The sequence below is a fragment of the Pantherophis guttatus genome, chromosome 5, assembly GCF_059756535.1.
Source record: "Pantherophis guttatus breed Tessera chromosome 5, ASM5975653v1, whole genome shotgun sequence".
NCBI classification, from domain to species: Eukaryota; Metazoa; Chordata; class Lepidosauria; order Squamata; family Colubridae; genus Pantherophis; species Pantherophis guttatus.
This window is the reverse complement of record NC_142067.1, coordinates 35714604-35733924: the sequence shown is the minus strand read 5'-3', so window position 1 is coordinate 35733924 and position 19321 is coordinate 35714604. Positions and strand designations below refer to the sequence as shown.

Below are 19321 nucleotides of genomic sequence, written 5' to 3'. Positions count from 1 at the left end.
CAGGTGTTATGGCTTAATTAGCTGACTAGAGTGGGACACTTTGAGCCTAGAATATTGAACCTTTTCACAATATTCTAATTTTCTGAGATTGTGAATTTGGGGTTTTCATGAGCTGTAAGCCATAATCATCAAAAGTATGACAAATCAAGGCTTGAACTATCTCGCTTTGCATGTAATGAGTCTATCTCATATATTAGTTTCACCTTTTAAGTTGCATTACTGAAATAAATGAACTTTTGCACTATATTCTAATTTTTCGACTTTCACCTGTATAAAGCTGGCACTTCACTAAAATTTAAACCTTTCTGTGGTTTCAAGAATGAGTTAATCTCTTAATACTGTTATCAGTGACTTGCATGGGTGTCATTCTCTATTTCCTGCCAGTTTGCATTTTAATTAAGAATGATACCAGTTATTAGAGCTGCATCATTCCATGCTGGAACGGATACATGACTTCCAGCTACTTGGACATCTTCAGCTACAGGAATCGTTTGCAGGTTTCTAACCTTTAGTCAGTTTTAGAGGAGGAAATTTAGTACCACTACCTATTTAGATTTATATTAATTAAAATTACAATAAAATATGTTGAATTGCATGATGAATTTGAACAACAGAAGAATAGACTCACCTCACATATGGGAAATGTTGAAATAAGTGAAGAAATTAAGAATTAACACTATTTAAAACTCAATAGGGTATACAATGTAGTTGAAAGAAGTGCTTTACAATCTATGAATAGAACAATGTTTATTGCATTAAAACAGTAATGTTCTTTGGGACACTTACATGGCTACTTTGTAGAGTATTTCTATTCTGCAAAGGTAATATTTGTGGTGGGATTACCAATGAAACAGTTATGCATGCACAAACACAAATACATAGCCAGCAACAGCCTCTGAAGCGGCTTTACCACCCTTCTGAAGTTGATGACAACTTTAATGCTTCAAAATGTAGTGCATAGTTTGTATGAACAAAAACTGTGAAGTGCTTCTTTTGAATGCTTTGCAAATCCTAATTAATTCCCTCTTGGATTGCCAGTTTTTTTTCTCTCTCAATTAGTAATATTGTTAACAAATATTTAGATGGCTTACCAATAAATACCATAATGAATATGTGAAAGCACCACATTTTCCAATTTAAAAACAATTCCATAGAATTGTTTTCTGAATCACTGAATTACAAAGACTTTCTGAAAAGAATTATTGATTATATGCCATCAAGTCAATGTTGACTGTTAGCAACCACCTAGTTTCTCCATGATGATCTGTCCCTAATTTGATCTTTCAATGGTGCTTCCACTCACCCTGTAACAAGGAGAATTTAGTTTGCTAGTAAAGGATTCTGTTACATCACTAAACAGCATTTTAATTCAATTCAACAAGAAATCTTACTTTAAAATGTATAAATAGAAAACCCTTTTTTTCACTAGCAGTTACACAATTTTTTATTATTTTCAGATTTCTAGTCTATGCTAAAATGCTGAGCTTGTCGATCGAAAGGTCAGCAGTTCAGCTGTTTGAATCTCTACTGCTGCGTAAGGGTCTCAGCTTCTGTCAACCTAGCAGTTCAAAAGCACGTAAAAAATGCAAGAAAAATAGGGACCACCTTTGGTAGGAAGGTAACACCGTTCCGTGCGCCTTTGCCATTTAGTCATGGCGGCCATGACCACGAAGACGTCTTCAGACAGCGCTGACTCTTCGGCTTTGAAACAGAGATGAGCACCACCCCCTAGAGTCAGGAACGACTAGCACATATGTGCGAGGGGAACCTTTACCTTTAATGTATCTGTTTTTGTAGATGTATTGTTGTTAGGTTAAACTGAAATTCTTTGTATGTATATTTAAAATGTTACATAATATAGGCTGAAGATTTTATAAAATACATTCCAATATTATTCTTGAAAGAAGGAAGAGTTTCCTTATGGAAAGGATAACTGGCTGAACGAACAACAGAAATAACAATATAGTTGCTGGAGATTATGTGCCATCAAGTTGGTGCTGGCTCTCAGTGACCACATAGGATTTTCCAGAGTGGTCCAGGAGCCAATATACCCTTCAGATCTTCTAAAATACATTCATTGCCACTGTAATTGAGTTCATCCCCCTTGCTGCTGGTTGTCCTTCTCTTTAGTTCCACCTTTTCTAGCATTAGATCCTTCTCCAGAGACCTAAGTTTTTGCATTATGTTCATAGTGGGACAATTTGAGCACACAAGGGAACTATTGTTTGGGGACAACTGTATAGGTGGTTTCTTTATATGTGAGGAAATTTTGAATTCTGACTAAAGGGTCCTCAAACAGGCAATTCTCCAGGCAGCAAAATAAAGTTGCCTGCCACAGCAGAATTCTCTCTCCAAACAGTGACATATAGTTTGCAGATAATCTCTCTTTTTTGTACAGTGAAGTTATTTTATCTATATGTAGTTTTCAGCAAAAGAGAACAAGAGACCTCTGGTGGCCTAACATAATATTGGTGTCTACAAGTATCTCTTTATTTTATAAAAATGGGTAAATAACATACTGTGGATGTTTTATGCATTTCTATTGATGTATATTTCACACAAAGAATTTTGTGCTTCATACCAGGAAGCATATTTCCTGATATCATGTTCTTATTCCCTGATTTGGGAAGACAAAAAAATCTATTAAGTAAACGAATTCATAGCACAGCTTATCAAAACCTTAATGTGCTTTTTCTATAATCTGCAGACTAACACAGTGACTTTTTTGAAATATTTTCTGCTTTTAAAACTATGGCAGTATATATAAATATAAAGTCCCCTCCCCAAATAAGTAGTAAATAAAAGGTAGTAAAGGTAATAAATAGAAAATAAAAGAAAAACTAAATATAATTTGCCAATAGTATTCAGTATCTTTTTACCAAACTAATTTTATTATGCCTATACACAAATTTATACACAGTTTTTACTCACTATTTGGGATTTCATCAACCTCACCTATCCAAACCTTTTTCAGTCTCCCCCTTTCTTTCAATAGATGCACTCTTTTTCTTTACAAATTTGTTTTCCAGTTTTAATATTGTTCATTTTCTCTAATTGACCAAACCACTTCAGCTGACTTCTTTCATACTATTCACCTTGAATTCAATCAACATATATTCATCAGCCATTCATTCTTGATCCTATTTCTTTTACCACATATGCTTTTTAATCAACCAATTTCAACTATAATAATCTTTTTTTATTCTGACAAAATCAATACTCGTGTCAGTTTAATAAAGTACACAAAAGAATATACATAAATTTTCCTACTTTCAAATTCATGTAGATACACAAAGTATCTACTATAGGACTGTTTGAATGTCCATCAGTTTCTTGATGCCATAGTTGCAGCATGTGCTGATCAGTAGAGACAGTCTTTCTGTGATTGGGAATGCTGGTCCTAAAATATTCAGCTATGAGAACTTATATGTGAAAGTAGGACATAAAAGACAAGTTAGGGATCCTGCTGTTATTTTGGCCACCTGGCTACTCAGTAGGAACTTCCCTGGACTCTAGGACTTACAGTAATTTCTGCGAGACTTCAACTACCACAACTTGGAAGTGAAATCTGGTAAGTCCCAGAAGTTTATGGCATCCTTGGCATATTTCAAGTAGTATCTTGTATAAACATGTTATGTGGCCATTGTCAGACCTTCTGTTAGCCTCAAAGATAGCAATTGGAAAATGAAGAGGACTTCTATCATCCTTTTTTTGTAGTCAAAATCATGCCAGATCCAGATTAAGTCTGCAATCCCATCCACTGTACGTAACCCTCCACTCTGCAAAAGTTAGCACCACCCACTTACAGTGTATCGGGTTGCAGACTTAGGCACACAGTACACTTTGACTCCAGCCAGTAACGTATCTAACCTATTTTAGATTCAACTTGTTAAAAATGTTTTTAGTGCAAAATTCTATAATTCTGTTTGTAGCCTTATGGCAAGCAAGGTAATTAGGATATCGCTTGTTTTATGATTTTTAATCATAAAAACTTTACAAGGGAGTAGTGTGAGTTTGTCAGTAACAAGCAAAATCAGACATTAAAATGATTGCTAGAGCTATGGAAAAAATTATTTCAAACATGGACCATTAGTTTCTGACTAGCTTTTATAAATACATGAAAGTGATTTCAGCAGTACACAGAAGAATGGGGTGGAGCAAGCAAAAAATGAGCAGAGGAAGAATGAAGCATAGACAAGGCATGCTTAGCTGCTAAATTGAAGAATACTACATTACTAACATACCAATAGCATTGCTAATATAAACAATAATAACCCAGTCACTCTTTCATTGAATGTTTAGTGGCCATTAAAATATACATTATTAGACAATTGGCTCATCCTCCAAACTGAATCACTGAAGACATTCATATTATACTGAAAGCAACTTGAACTACAGGTATGTAGGTTTCCAGTACATTTGTTAACTAAAGTCCTAGAAGAACAATCATTACAAAATTGAAGATACTAAAACTGTATAATTGTTTAGAATAGAAGAGAATTCTTTATTGGCCAAGTGTGATTAGACACGCAAGTAATTTGTCTTGGTGCATATGCTCTCGGTGTACATAAAAGAAAAGATACATTCGTCAAGAATCATAAGGTACAACACTTAATGATAGTCATAGGTAAACAGTCAATATAAATCTTACGGATACCAGCAACAAGGTTACAGTCATACAGTCATAAGTGGGAGGAGATGGGTGATAGGAACGATGAGAAGATTAATGGTAATGCAGATTTAGTAACTACTTTGACAGTATTGAGGGAATTATTTGTTTAGCAGAGTGATGGCGTTCGGGAAAAAACTATTCTTGTGTCTAGTTATTCTGGTGTTTATGTGCTCTATAGCGTCGTTTTGAGGGTAGGAGTTGAAATAATTTATGTCCAGGATGCGAGAGGTCTGTAAATATTTTCACAGCCCACTTTTTGACTCGTGCAGTATATAGGTCCTCAATGGAAGGCAGGTTGGTAGTAATTGTTTTTTCTGCAGTTCTAATTATCCTCTGAAGTCTGTGTCTGTCTTGTTGGGTTGTAGAATCAAACCAGACAGTTATAGACGTGCAGATGACAGACTCAATAATTCCTCTGTAGAATTGTTATCAGCAGCTCTTTAGGCAGTTTGAGCTTTCTGAGTTGGCACAGAAAGAACATTATTTGTTATGCTTTTTTGATGATGTTTTTGATGTTGGGTGTCCATTTTAGGTCGTGAGATATGGTGTAACCTAGAAATTTGAAGGTCTCCACTGTTGATACTGTGTTGTCTAGTATTGTAAAAGTATGGGGGGTTTCTCCTAAAGTCCACCACCATTTCTACAGTTTTGAGTTTGTTCAGTTCCAGATTGTTCTGGTTGCACCACGAGGCTAGCTGTTCAACCTCCCGTCTATATGCGGATACTTCAGTCTCAAATGAGACCAATCACTATTGTGTTATCTGCGAACTTCAGTAGTTTAATAGATGGATCGTTTGAGATGCAGTCATTGGTATATAGAGAGAAGAGAAGTGGAGAGAGCACACAGCCTTGGGGGTGTGTGTGTGCTAATTGTAAAGGTATCTGATGTGATTCTGCTTAGCTTCACCTGATGCTTCCTGTCTGTTAAGAAGCTTATGATCCATTTACAAGTGTGTTCAGGTACCGCTAGCTGGTTTAGTTTAGTTAGAAGAAAGTCTGGAATGATGGTGTTGAATGCTGAACTAAAATCTACGAAGAGGACCCTTGCATAGGTTTTTGGATACTCAAGATGTTGTAGAATGTAGTGCAGAGCCATATTAACAGCATCATCTGTTGATCTATTTGCTTGGTATGCAAATTGCAGCGGGTCTAACAGCAGATCCGTGATAGTTTTCAAGTGAGACAGAACTAGCCTTTCAAAGGTTTTCATAACTACAGATGTTAGAACAAATGGTCTGTAGTCGTTCAGTTCCTTGATGGTGGGCTACTGGAATGATGATAGAGTGTTTGAAGCAAGAAGGAACATAGCACATTTCTAGCGATTTATTGACGATACAGGTGAAGATGGGGACCAATTGATCAGCACAAACTTTTAAGCAAGAAGGATCTTTATCTTGTCTGGGCCTGGAGCTTTTCCTGGCTTTTGTCTGTGAAATAGGTCTTGCACTTCCTTTTCTGTAATCACTAGGGGTTGTGAACCCAATGGGATGGGGTCAGTAGTAGGAGGCTTGGCTGTTGTTAGTGTGTCTGAGATGAGGGTTGTGGAGATAGGTTGCTGTAATTTCCTTTCAAACCTACAGTAAAACACGTTCATGTCATCTGTCAGTTGTTGATTTCCTTCAGCCTGGGAAGGAGGTTTGCCATAACCGGTGATATTTTTAAGAGTTTTCCATGTTTGCCGGTTTATTTGTTAAGAACTGATTCTTTAGCTTTTTAGAGTAGCTTCTTTTTGCTGCTCTGTTCTCCCTTGTTAATACATTTCTGGCCTGATTGTACAGCATTTTATCACCTTTTCTTTAGGCTTCCTCTTTGGAATGACGTAACTGCTTAAGTTTAGCTGTGAACCAATGTTTGTTGTTATTGTATATTCGCAAGTTCCTGGTTGGTACACGTAGGTCTTCACAGAAGCTGACATATGATGTTACAGTATCTGTGAGTTCATCTAAGTCTGCAGAGGTACTTTCGAAAACATTCCAATCAGTGCAGTCAAGGCAGGCCTGTAGCTTTAACTTTGCCGCCTCAGTCTAGGTCTTCACTGATTTGTTGGTTTTGTAGTTTTAAGTCTTTGCCTGTAAGCAGGTACAAGGTAAATCATGCAATGATCAGAGGGTCCCACAGCTGTTTGTGGTAAAGACCGGTAAGCTTATTTTAGTGTTGTGTAGCAATGGTCTAAAGTATTCTTGCTTCTAGTGGGACAATTGACATGCTGAAAGTATTTTGGTAGCTCTTTCCTTAAGTTTGCTTTGTTTAGATCTCCCCTAATAATGGCCAGTGAATCGGTGTATTTGGCTTCAGCTTCCATAATCTGGTCAGCTAGAGTTCATAATGCCTTGTTTACCCAGGCTTGTGGGGGGGCATAAACAGCAATTAGTAGAAATGAGGAGAACTCGCGTGGACAGTAAAATGGTTTACAATTGATAAGTAAAGACTCTTAAGTTTTCATCACAGAATTTATATATTATAGTTATATCCTGAGACCAGCTGTTGTCGATATATAAGCATAATCCTCCTCCGTTCTTTTTACCTGATGATTCTACGATTGTCTGCTCTATGTATCTGAAACCCTGGAATTTGCATGCTGTTGTCATCAATATCATCAGGTTTCAATAAAGCATAAGGCAGCTGCGCTGTGAAAATCAGAGTTGCATCTGTTTAAAAGGAGTATTTCATCCATCTTGTTAGCAAGTGAGCGTATATTTGCCAGGAAGATCGAAGGCAGAGCAGTTCTATTCCCCCTATTTCTTAGCTTGTGTAAAATTCCCACCCTTTTACCTCATTTCCATTTGGTTTTCTTGGTAATCCATAGCTCCGGGAAAATTGCTTCTTCTTGTGTTAAAATCACAGAAAGTTGCTCCTTAAAGAAACGTTGCTTAATTCTTAGCAGATGGTCTTGTGAGTAAAAAATCCATAGTGAGTCGCAGAAAATAATTAAAAATAAAGAAACCATTAGAGAGCATTTCACTGAGGCAGCCTTCAGCGGTGCCATCTTGGATCCATTGTTTGTGGAAGAGAGATTTTTATTATATTTTTGGAATATTGTAGCAAGTGCTGGATAAATTGATAAAAAGAAAAAGAACCTAGAAATGAAAAGTCCTGTGCCAGGGTTCCCATCTTCAAATCATTAAAGCAACCATGGATTGTTTATTTTTCAGTCTCCTCCAGCTGCTTTATAAGTTGTTTCCAATGAGGGCCTAAAGGCACATATTTACCTAAGTCATGTAGCAAATGGGAATATCATAAAAATGCAGAGCAATGCAAAATCAGCCTAGTCCTTATCTTGCAAAATTCTGTGTGAATATGTGCCCAGTTCTAACTTCGTACCTTAACTTCACGCTAATGAAGCGTCTTTGCATTATTTTTGTATTTCCTATATTTCCTTTTGATATTGTTAACCTACAGAAAATTATCTAGGCACAAGTATGTATATAAATACATAGCCATGTTAAGAGTAATGTTCATATAAAAGTTAGCTGCCATGTACATGGATATCAACATTTACTGTTCACATAAAACAATGGGAAGAGCATTTTTCTGAGTTTTACAATTTTCCTTCAAATATATATTTTAAAATAGATATAATGACTGGATATACAATTATATACAATTTATGAGTAATTAAACTCTAGTAAACTCAATTTTTATCCAAGTAAAAATAAGCAGATTTAATTTATCTGTCCACTATAATTTTATCCTGTTTGTTTTCCCTTTATGTTCCCAGAGAGTTATCTATAGAGTTTTATCCTAATTAAGAGTGCCTAGAACTAAATAAATCAGAATACATCTTTTACTGTAGCAAAATGAATATGAGTGAGACATATAATTCTAAAGTTTATATGGAATTGAGATGATTCTATTAGGCCACAACGTGGTCAAGTAATGTGAAGTTGACAATACTAAATGAAATCAATTTCTGGAAAATGAACTCATGTTGAAGACAGCATGCTTCTTTCTGATAAGTCTAACTGGGGCAAATGAAGAAAATAAATGTTCACTATATCATAATTTTGCCTTAAATTCTCTGCAGATAATTCCAGGAATGTTTTAATCCAACAGCAATCAATAATAGAGCTGAAAATCTTTATGTATTTCTATCATTCAAGTTCTTTTTACGCATTTATTTTGGTTTCAGAATCTCTGCTTTCAGATTTACCTTTCTCAGTTATCTGTTTATGGTTTAGCTAATGCCATCCAGAAAAGTGCATATCACTGAGACTACTTAGTGGAAAACCAGATCATTGCTCTGAAAGCCTTTATAACTGCAAGGCAAATTTGTGAAAACCTATAAAACTCTCTACTGTATTATTTATACAACCTATGCACTCCATTTAGTAAATATGAATGACTGTCCAAATCACTAACAGAAAATATGCATCCTTCTAATAGGTTAAATAATATACCTACTTGTTAAGTGTAATCAAGGTAGGTTCCAATCCTGACAACTATATGGACAAATGCTCACAATTTCAATCTTAACCTTGGAACTAATCCTTATTTCTTCCAAAAATACCCTTGTAATAACCTTCAACCCACCCTATAGTTAGGCTTATAGCTAGTGAAGACCTTTACTGCGTATTAGAAAGAAGCAAAATAATAATAATAATAATAATATGAAGAATCTCTTAACATCTTTTTCAACTAACACATTTTATTAAAAGGCATGAGATTTCATGACTTGTGTTAGCCCTGGAAGCCATCTTTCACGTTTGGGCCTTCAGGTCTGACGTTTTGGGGGAAAACGGGGTCTTCCCCGATGAAGCGAAAGCCCAACCAACCACTTGCTTGGACAATGGACTGCCAAAAAGCCTTTGAAAAATTAAAAAGGCTTTTCGCCCAGGAGCCTATCCTTCAACCTTCAACATCTGGATGTAAAACGTAAAAGATGGGTTCCAGGTCTGACAACTTATAGTTTTCACAATATTTAAAAGGGATCAACTAAGATTGATCCCTTTAGAACCTATAGAAAAAGGTTCTATATTCTATATTATTTGATGTATTTTAAAAGTTAAACAGCCAATTTGCTCTAATAGTTAAAGCACAAGATTAGAAATCAGAGACTGTGATTTTTAGGCATGAAAGTCTCCTTGGTGACCTTGGGCCAATCACTCTCTCTCAAGTCCAACTCATCTCATAATGTTATTTTGTAGAGAAAATAGGAGGAGGAAGAAGTATTAGATATGTTCAGCACCTTGAATTGTTTATAAAAAATAATAAAGGCAGGACATTAAATAAATAAATAAAAACAAACAAACAAACAATTTTTAATGATTGCTAATGATCTTTGGCAGGGTAACTATTCCAGTAGGCAAAGGGAATACTGTGAATATAATTCACCTTGATTTCAGCAAATCTTCTGACAAAAAAATCCATGCAACATTCTCACTGATGAGTTGTAGCCCAATTGGCTAGCTACCTGTTCTGAGAGATAGCTGCTGCTTTACATCAATCTATCTTGAGGTAAATATTATTTAATATTTTTATTAATGACATGGATAATTACACTGATGGGCTCATTATCAGATTTGAGGATGATAAAATTGGGAGACTTGGCCAACTTCCAGAATGACAAAACCAAACTAGCCTAAACTGGACAAGTTGGCAAACTGGATGGACAGGATCAAGATGTCATTTAACAAGTAAAGATGCAAGGTATTACATTTAGGAAAAAACATGTAGGACACACATATAAATGGAATCATGATATGGAAATACTACATTATAAAAGGAATTGACAGTAAGATGAACATAAGCCAGCAGTGTGAGAAGCTGTCAGAAAAGAGTTAATCCAGTTTGGGGATTCATTAGAAGTATAACATTGTATCAAAGGCACATGAAGTTATTATTCCTTTGTATTTGGAATTGGTGAATCCACACCTGATGTACTGGGGCACCATATTTCCAGATGGATATTTACAAGTTTGAGAAATTTCAGAACAGGTTAACAAAGATGATATAGGAATTTGAGGACATATGCTTTAGGAACAGCTGAAGTTGTTTCTCCATGTCCCATCTTATACCTAACAGAATGAAGATGGGATTATTTTCAGTTTGTTTCTCATGGAATAATCTCAACATGGAATAATCTTTTCTGAAACTCTCTATTAATGTTTTATTCATTTCTTCCTCATACCAATGGCCAAACACCATTTCTTCACAGCACAACTATGGATCAGTCTACCTATAGTAGTAGATTTTACATTTCATCTTTCATGTATGTGGTGAACAATTAAGACAAAAGTAGGATAAAAATTGGTGGACTTTTAACAGGACTGCTTTCTGCTAGGGGTGATAATTTACTACTTCTCCTGCATTCATGTTCAAATGGAGAGAATATAATGTAAAATAAACTGACAGCTAAGAGATTGAAAAAATAGTATCAATATAGACAAAATTTAGACATGCTAATAACATACCTAAATTAACAATATGTTAATGACATATCTAATCAGCAGCTACACAACTAAGTCACATCAATTCCTTGCTATTCAAACAGCCTTTACACTTACCATCACCTCACCAGATTAGCAGAGCCTTTCTACCCATCCTTAATTTCGCCTCCTAGAATTTGTAAAAATATATTATGTCAATATCTTCTGCTGTTTCATTAAAATCCAATTATAAATTAGCAATTTCTAATACACTTTAACAAACGCTCAAAAATACTATTAATGTATAGTATGTTAAAATTTGCAGGTAGAACACTATTTTTGTGATTGAGGAAATGATTGATTTAAAACCATAGACAACACAGACAGAAAACAATGAAATTAATGGATAATTTATGAAAGCTAAATGTAACCCAACTGTCGAATTATGCATATGTTTACTAGTAAGATGTTTTTTTTTAAAATACGTATGAACTGATAGGGTTAGGGATCTGTATTACTGTTCAAAACATTATTAGGAATGTATAAGGCTCCAAAGGGATGTCTTTCCAGCCCTGTTTTATATTGCAGATTGTATGCATCTTGAGTCTCTGCCCCTGCATGCTTGCAAAGAGAAGGCACCACAGGCATTTGACCAGCCAGTTTAGGCTGTGCCAGTTTAGGACTCTAGCCAGCTTTTTCCATTTTGGTGGTGCAGGAACTGCATGAGAAAGTTTATTTAGTGTATGGCCTATCATACATGGACTAACATTATATATTAACATTTCACCTAGATTAGTAGAACACAATAAAATATAAATGTTAAAAAAGATCTATGTTCAAATACAACTGTCTAGGCCCATGACGGCGAACCTATGGCACGCGTGCCACAGGTGGCACACGGAGCCATATTTGTGGGCACGCAAGTGTTGTCTAGCTCAGCTCCAGTGCTCATGCGCATGCCAGTCATCTGATTTTCAGGCCTTCTGGGCCTACCGGAAGCCGGGAAACAGGCTGTTTTTGGCCTCCAGAGGACCTCCGTGGGGGTGGGGAAGGCTGTTTTCACCCTCCCTAGGCTCCTAGAAAGCCTCTGGAGCCTGGGGAGGGTGAAAAACAGGCCTACCAGGCCCACCGTGCCATCGTGTGCCAAAAGTGGGGGTCGGCAAGGGTTTGCGTGTGCATGTGTGAGGGGGCGGGGCAGAGCATTGAATTATGGGTGTGGGCACATGGTGCACAACCCCCCCCCATGCTCCCCATGCTCTTGGCATGTGACAGCAAAAAGGTTAGCTATCACTGGTCTAGGCCATCTAACCACTGAAGCACAGCATTGTTTATATTTAAAAAATCACATACTGGAGCAATATATGTCTTCAGATACAGCCAGTCATGATGTAATCTACAGTTTGACGTGAGACACAGCAGTCACGCTGAAGGGATGATATTATGCCACGGCAGACTGACAAAGTTAACTGGCCTTAACAAAAAGAGGGAGTTCTTATGTTTCACTGTGAGGAAAAGTTTGACTAAAAATAGGGTATGGCAAAGGGAGCGCGGCTTGATCAGTGGCTGCAGAACCACCTTTTACTCTGCTCATTGCCATTGGATTTTGGGTCCTTTTAGATCATAGACCATTCAAGAGGAAACATGCAGAAGCTGTTGGGTGTATTTTTGAAGCAGACACCTGTTGTCAAGCAGGAATAAATGTTCCAGACAGCCTTGCCACTCTGCTTGAGTTCGGGCTACATGCAAGAGGGTCTTTGGGGAAGCTCTATCCTTCACTGCTTCTTCCCATTTTCCAGTGCTCATATTGGACTAGAGATGCACTCAAAGGTGAAATGCTCCCGGTTTGGACCAGATCGGCTGATCCAGTAGCGATAGTGGCAGGTGGTTCGGAGAACTGGTAGCAAAAATCCCTATACCCCCGCCCATGCACACCCAATCGCCCGCTCGCCTGTTTGCTCCCAGCTGAGCTGCAGGATCATCAGAGCCTTTTTTTTTTTTTTACTTTTAAAAGCATTTTTTTCACAACCTATTCGTCTGAATAGGTTGTAAAAAAAATGCTTTTAAAAGTTAAAAAAAAGACTGCACGGCAAAGCTAATCCCCCCCACCCCGCAGACTGTTCTACTACCCCATGCCTTTTGGCATGCACTGCACGGGCACACCTCGCATTTGGTGCGTGGTGCGCACTGCGCATGCGCAGCCAGTGAACCGGTAGTAAACTGGTTCAGATTTCACCACTGGATGCACTCCTTGCAATATGCATACCTGGAAACCCCCTTTCTTCCCACACAAATCCCTTTCCAGCCAAACAAACCACCACTATCCTAGTCTGCAAACCAAAACACCCTATGTCTCTGCTCCTGTCAATGCCTGTCCTTGGCACCTCCCTGCCCTATCTTCCTTCCATGTGCCAACGGCAGTCCCAATAGACTTATTAGAGATAAAGTGATTAGAAGAGCAGCTGCGGGCACTAGAGCACTGCTTTCAATGTGATTACTCTCTTCTTATTCCTTTCTCTCCAATAAATGTAAATACCATTTTTGTTAACTATCCAGCAGTTGGATGAGCATTCCAAAGAGATGTTAGGAGGCAACCAAAACCACAGTTGAAGTTGTGTGATTTTCTATCTAGTAACTGCTTTGCTTAGTGATTAATTGTGGTCACTAAATGTTACCTGTAATACAACTTAATTTTTCCTCTGGACTCGTGTGAATTATCGCCTTATTTGTAAAAATAATAAAGGCAGGACATGAATAAATAAACAAACAAAATTATCAGAAGACTTGTACAAGATACAAAGGAAAGAGGAAGACTTGGACTACCAGATTTTAAACTAAGGGGTCCTTGGTGCTCTCTGAGCTTGTTTGTTGTCTTAGGAGTTTCATTACCCCGATTTGGTAACCTCATCAGTGCTAGCAAGGAGTGCTTGTTTGCTGTCAATTTATATGGTGGTGACTTGGTCATCTGTGTGGATGGGGGCGGTCTTAAAGATTTTTTGGTTGGGCTGATGGCTCTTTGACAGTTTCTTGACTGGGGTATTGCTTACTTCAGGGGTGTCAAACTGGATTTCTTCAAGGGCCGGATCAGCATTGTAGTTCTCCTCCATGGGCCGGCCAAGGGGGACAAATGGGATGGACACATCCTGCAGCACCCTATTGGCCAAAATGGGGTATGGGGGGGCATGGACCTGGATGGCCTCCTGCAACACCCTGCCAGCCAAACGGGGCACAGGGGGGCGTGTGACTTCCCGTGCCCCATTTTGGCTGGCAGGGTGCTTCAGGAAGCTGTCCAGGCTGAAAATGGGGGGGGGGATGCACATGCACCCAGGGGTGAAATGTTCCTGGTTTGGACTGGATCAGCCGATCCGGTAGCGATGGTGGCAGGTGGTTCGGAGAACCAGTAGCAAAAATCCCTGCCCTCCCGCCCATGCCCACCCAATTGCCCGGTCGCCCACTTGCCGCTTCTTTTAAAAAATGCCTGATCGTCAGAGCCTTTTTTTCTTTTAAAAGCATTTTTTACAACCTATTCAGCCAAATAGGTTGTAAAAAAATGCTTTTAAAAGGTAAAAAAAGGCTCTGAAGATCCCAGCTGAGCTGCCTGATCGTCAAAGCCTTTTTTTTTACTTTTAAAACCATTTTTTTAACAACCTATTCGGCCCAATAGGTTGTAAAAAAAATGCTTTTAAAAGGTAAAAAAGAGGCTCTGAAGATCCCAGTTGAGTTGCCTGATTGTCAGAGCCTCTTTTTTTTACTTTTAAAAGCATTTTTTTACAACCTATTCTGCCAAATAGATTGTAAAAAAATGCTTTTAAAAGTAAAAAAAAAAAAATTGCACACCACAGCTGATCACCCCCGTGCGCGTTCTACTTATCACATTCTCCTTTTGGCGTGCGTGGTGCGCACTGCGCATGCGCAACCAGCGAACCAGTAGTAAACCGGTTCAAATTTCATCACTGTCCCGTACCCCATTTTGGTTGCCAAAGGCACTGCGGGCCAGTCCTTTGCTATTTTTAGGCTGGGCTCATGGGCCAGATTTAAGCATCCCGCGGGCCAGATCCGGCTGGCGGGTCTTGAGTTTGACAATCCTGGCTTATTCATTGTTGGTCCGAAGTTACCTTGGAGATAATGTATGCTGATCTGGGGCTGATTACTGGTGGAGAGATTCTAGTGTCTTTTTGTTCTCTTTTGGGTTGGTTGATTGTCTCTTTTGCATAGTCTATAGATGTTGTTAATATCTATGTGTCTATTGTTAATTTATCAGAATGCCAGGCTTCTAGAAATTCCCTGGCATTTTTGAACTTGGCCTGGTCTAGGATTGTCATATTTTCCCAATTGAAACTTTAGTTGGTTCTTACATTGTATGTTGTAGATGACTCCTGTTTTTTCTTCTGGGGTTGCTGGGTCTTTTGGTTTGTTTAGGATGTTTTGAAGGGTTTTAGTTGGCTTGTGTGCTGCACTGATTCATCAAGAATATCTCAGAAACTATCAACAGACTACTACAACAACATGGAATCAGTGCGTGCAATTCTTTTAGGGTTTGTGTTGCTTGTGCTGTATTGGGTTGAGTGGTCAATGACTTTTTGATGAAGTTGTGTGGGTATCTATTTTGTTGGAATGTATTGTAGATCAAGGGTCCCCAACCTTTTGGGCCTCAGGGACCACCAAGGTCATTATTTTAAGTCCCATGGACCACTAATACGAATCCAGCGCGATGCTTGCTGAAGCGCCTGGACTCCCAGTGACAGGATGGGGTCCTTCAGGCACTCTCTCTCTCTCTCTCTCCCACTCTTTCTCTCTCTTTCTCTCTCCCACTCTCACTTTCTCTCCCAGTCATTCTGATTCCCTTTCTTTCTTTCTCTCTCTCATTCTCTCTTTCTCTTTCACTCTCTCCCTCTTGCTTTCTCTCCCTCCCACTCATTCTCTCTCATTCTCCCTGATTCCCTTTGTCTCTTTCTTTCTTTCTTTCTCTCTCTTTCTCTCTGTCTCATTCTCAGTCTCATTCTCTCTCTCTCTCTCTTTCTCTCTCATGGGACAGCCAGTGTCTTGGGGCTGAGAGGAAGTCAAGCATCTCCCCAACAGACCGAGGTGCGCGGAGAACCAATGGCCGGAAGAAACGGTCGGGAGATCCAGCAAGAAATGAAGCTTCGCTCCTGCTCTGAATATGGAACGAATCTCCATCCCCCATCTTTGCCAGGAGAGGAGTGACTGGGAAGGGAGGACGAAGGGCAGGGACAGCCACTGGTGGGTTCAGCCGACAGGAAGCTACAGCAGGGGGAGGAAACAGCCCGGGGTTCCCGCCATCCATTGCTTTGGCCTGCTTTCATCACCAACTCCCCTTGCACCATTATCTCATTCTGGCCGGCGAAGACTGCGCTGCAAAGTTGCATGAACCTCCCTCTACAGCGGAGATCTACAGCCCCACCATGCCTGGCCAGTTCCATATTCCAGAGCTGTAGTCACAGGACTGGCCATTGCTCATCCTGGAGCAGCTCTTCCACCCGGGTGCGCCACAGACTACCAAAATTTTCTTGCAGACCACCAGTTGGTGACACTGGTATAGATGCTCCATTTCCTTTTTCTGTTGTTCTGGGTGTGTTTTTCTGCAGTATGTTTGGGTTCATTTAAATAAAGTCCTTGCACAGCTTCTCTTGTGAGAGGTTGAGTTGTTGCTTTGGTAGTGGACCACCTAGTTAGTATGGGTGGTTTTTCTGTAGACTTGTGTTTCTAGTTTGACATTGTGGTCTTTGCTGATCAGGATATCCAGGAAAGGTAGCAGTTGTTGTTTTTTTCTTCTCTAGTAAACTGGATTCCTTAAAAAAATGTTATTAATGGTTCTGTGGGTGTTCTCTAATTGGTCCTTTTTTATTATGGTGAAGGTGTCATCTACATACTTGATCCATAGTTTCAACTGTATCTATAGAAGTTCAATGGCTTCTAGACGTTTCATGACGACCTCTGCTATAAGTCCTGAAAATGGTGATCCCGTAGGTATCTGTTTAATTTGTTGGTAAATTGGGCCATCAAATTGGAAGTATGTAGTTAAGAAGAGGTTTATGAGATCCATAGTCCATAGATCTTTGTGTATTCAATTAAGTCAGGTGTACTGTGAAGCAATGCAGTCATGGATTCTGGATCTAATTCTGGATCTATAGACATGAACAGGCCCATGACAAATGAGATCATGATTTTAAACTGCTTTTTAGAGGCGTGGTGGGTCAGTGGCTTCATGACACTGGAGATAGTTTCTGTTCCAGCGGTTTGAGTCGGAGCACTGCATGTCAGGGGGAGCTCCTGTCACTCCCCTCATTTCGAAAGTTCAAAAGTATGTTCTTTGTGAATAGATAAAGTAGGTACCACTTCAGTGGGGGGACGAACTGGTGCTCCACGCAGGCAGTCAGATTCCTTCCCACTGTACTTTCCGTTTGCAGCGCCTGTTTGTGAGGTGGCTCTGGGGAGGGAGGAGACCTTGGATGACACTATAGGAAGAGACATTTTTTTTCTTTCTGATGTGAAGCTAGCTCGCCCTAATGTGGCACACTATGGGAAGCGTGTGTTTCCTACAAAGGAATTGGTACCTTGCAACCAAACTACTACTATGCAATTGCATTGTAGTCTTCTGGCTAATGCAACAATGCCATACAACAATAACAACAACAACAACAACAACAACAACTGTATTTTGCTGTTTTCTTTTTGATTTAGATGAAAGAATGCTTGTTAAGAAATAAGAAACTTTTAGAAAGTAATGATATGACGTTTGGCATGGTTACTTATGATATGACAAGGTTAAAGCAGATTTCGAAAAATAATATTAGGAATGAAATAGTAGATAGATAGATAGATAGATAGATAGAAAGATAGATGGATGGATGGATGGATGGATAGATTAGAGAGAAAGGCAGCCTATGCCCCAAAATACTTTTACTGGCATTACTCCAAGAAGTGTTTTATAGAAAAGAAGCAGGCAATGACAAATGGTTAACATATAAAGATTTACTAGTAGAGAGCCTGTTTGGTGTTGGTTAAGATGCTGGTCTAGAAACCATGAGACCATGAGTTCAGTCCCGCCTTAGGCATGAAAGTCAGTTGGGTGACTTTGGCCCAGTCACTCTTTCCTACCCCAACCCACCTCACAGAGTGATTGTTGTGACGAAAAAGAGGAGGCGGCAATAGTATGGATGTTCATCACTTTGCGTAATTTATAAAGTAATAATGTTGAGATAAAAATCAAATAAATAAATAAAACAGAAAAATGGGGATTTTAGGATGAAATCAAAAGGATAATTGACTACAGAAGGATTTGGATTTCAATGGTTCTCATATGCAGAATTAAAAACAAGACTTAATATAGATAAAAGTATTCCAGGAATATAGTATGATAAAATAGATGTGAATGAATAAGATATGAAACAGGAAGAGCAATTTACAAATGTACAATAAAATGATCAAGAATTTTGATTATAATATCCAAATGGATCAATGAGAAAAAATATGGTTAAAAAATATGAAGTTCTATGTAACAGAAAACTTTTAAAAATGATGTGTCATTGGTATATGATACCAGAGTAATTGTCTTAAGGTATATAAAAATATTACTGACCATTGTTGGAAATATGAAAAACATGAAGGAGCATTTAATCATGCATGGCGGACTTGTAAAAAGTAAAAAGATATTGGGCACAAATACATATGATGATGTAGAAAGTTAAAAATAACATTCAGGTGAAACCAGAACTTTTCTTAGTAGGTCAACTAGAAAAGCCTCATGGATGATTGGTTTTATAATAACGTAGGAATGATTTCTATACCCCAAAAGAGAATATGTCAAATTGTCCTATTACCATTATATAGAACTAATATACAATACTATACAAAAAGTAGATGATTAACACTGTTTATAGCACTAAGGATATAAACAAGATTTACATTTTTCTGTATTTGCAAATAGACTTCTAATATATGGTGCAGTGCTTGCACCTGTTCCAACACCTGAAAGCAAGTGCTCTGGGCCTTTTCCAGAATTGCACTTCGTCCTTCTAAACCTACAGTATAATTCCACATTAGGTTTAAGGAGCTGCAGATAGGTGTTATTTGTATGTTCTTCCCTGACAACACTCTTAGGTACTTTCTGCCTTAAAATACGAAGCACTGCATTCTTACTATCCAGTGCCTTGTAGTAGAAGTATAATATGCATTTAATATAATACAATTAGGACTTTGCATGGAAAAACATCACAATAGAATTGTAATTTACGATAGACCTCTTAATAAAGTTTTTAAAGCAAAA

General features: G+C 38.4%; 1 protein-coding gene across 34 annotated transcripts in view; it reads right to left on the bottom strand.

Annotated features, from left to right (window-relative positions):
* The window catches only part of BBX (BBX high mobility group box domain containing), a 129331-nt gene that overhangs the window by 75317 nt on the left and 34693 nt on the right, over window positions 1–19321 (bottom strand). For 17 of the 34 annotated variants that reach the window (XR_015734419.1, XR_015734418.1, XM_087894896.1 and 14 more), the window contains exon 3: window positions 11176–11227. The exons of the other annotated variants lie outside the window; for them this stretch is intronic. Coding sequence is in view for 8 of the 17 variants with exons in the window: in XM_034412948.3 (XP_034268839.2) it covers window positions 11176–11178 (3 nt within the window). In the remaining 9 variants the exon portion in view is untranslated. The remainder of the gene's footprint in view (window positions 1–11175; window positions 11228–19321) is intronic. 34 annotated transcript variants of the gene reach the window in all.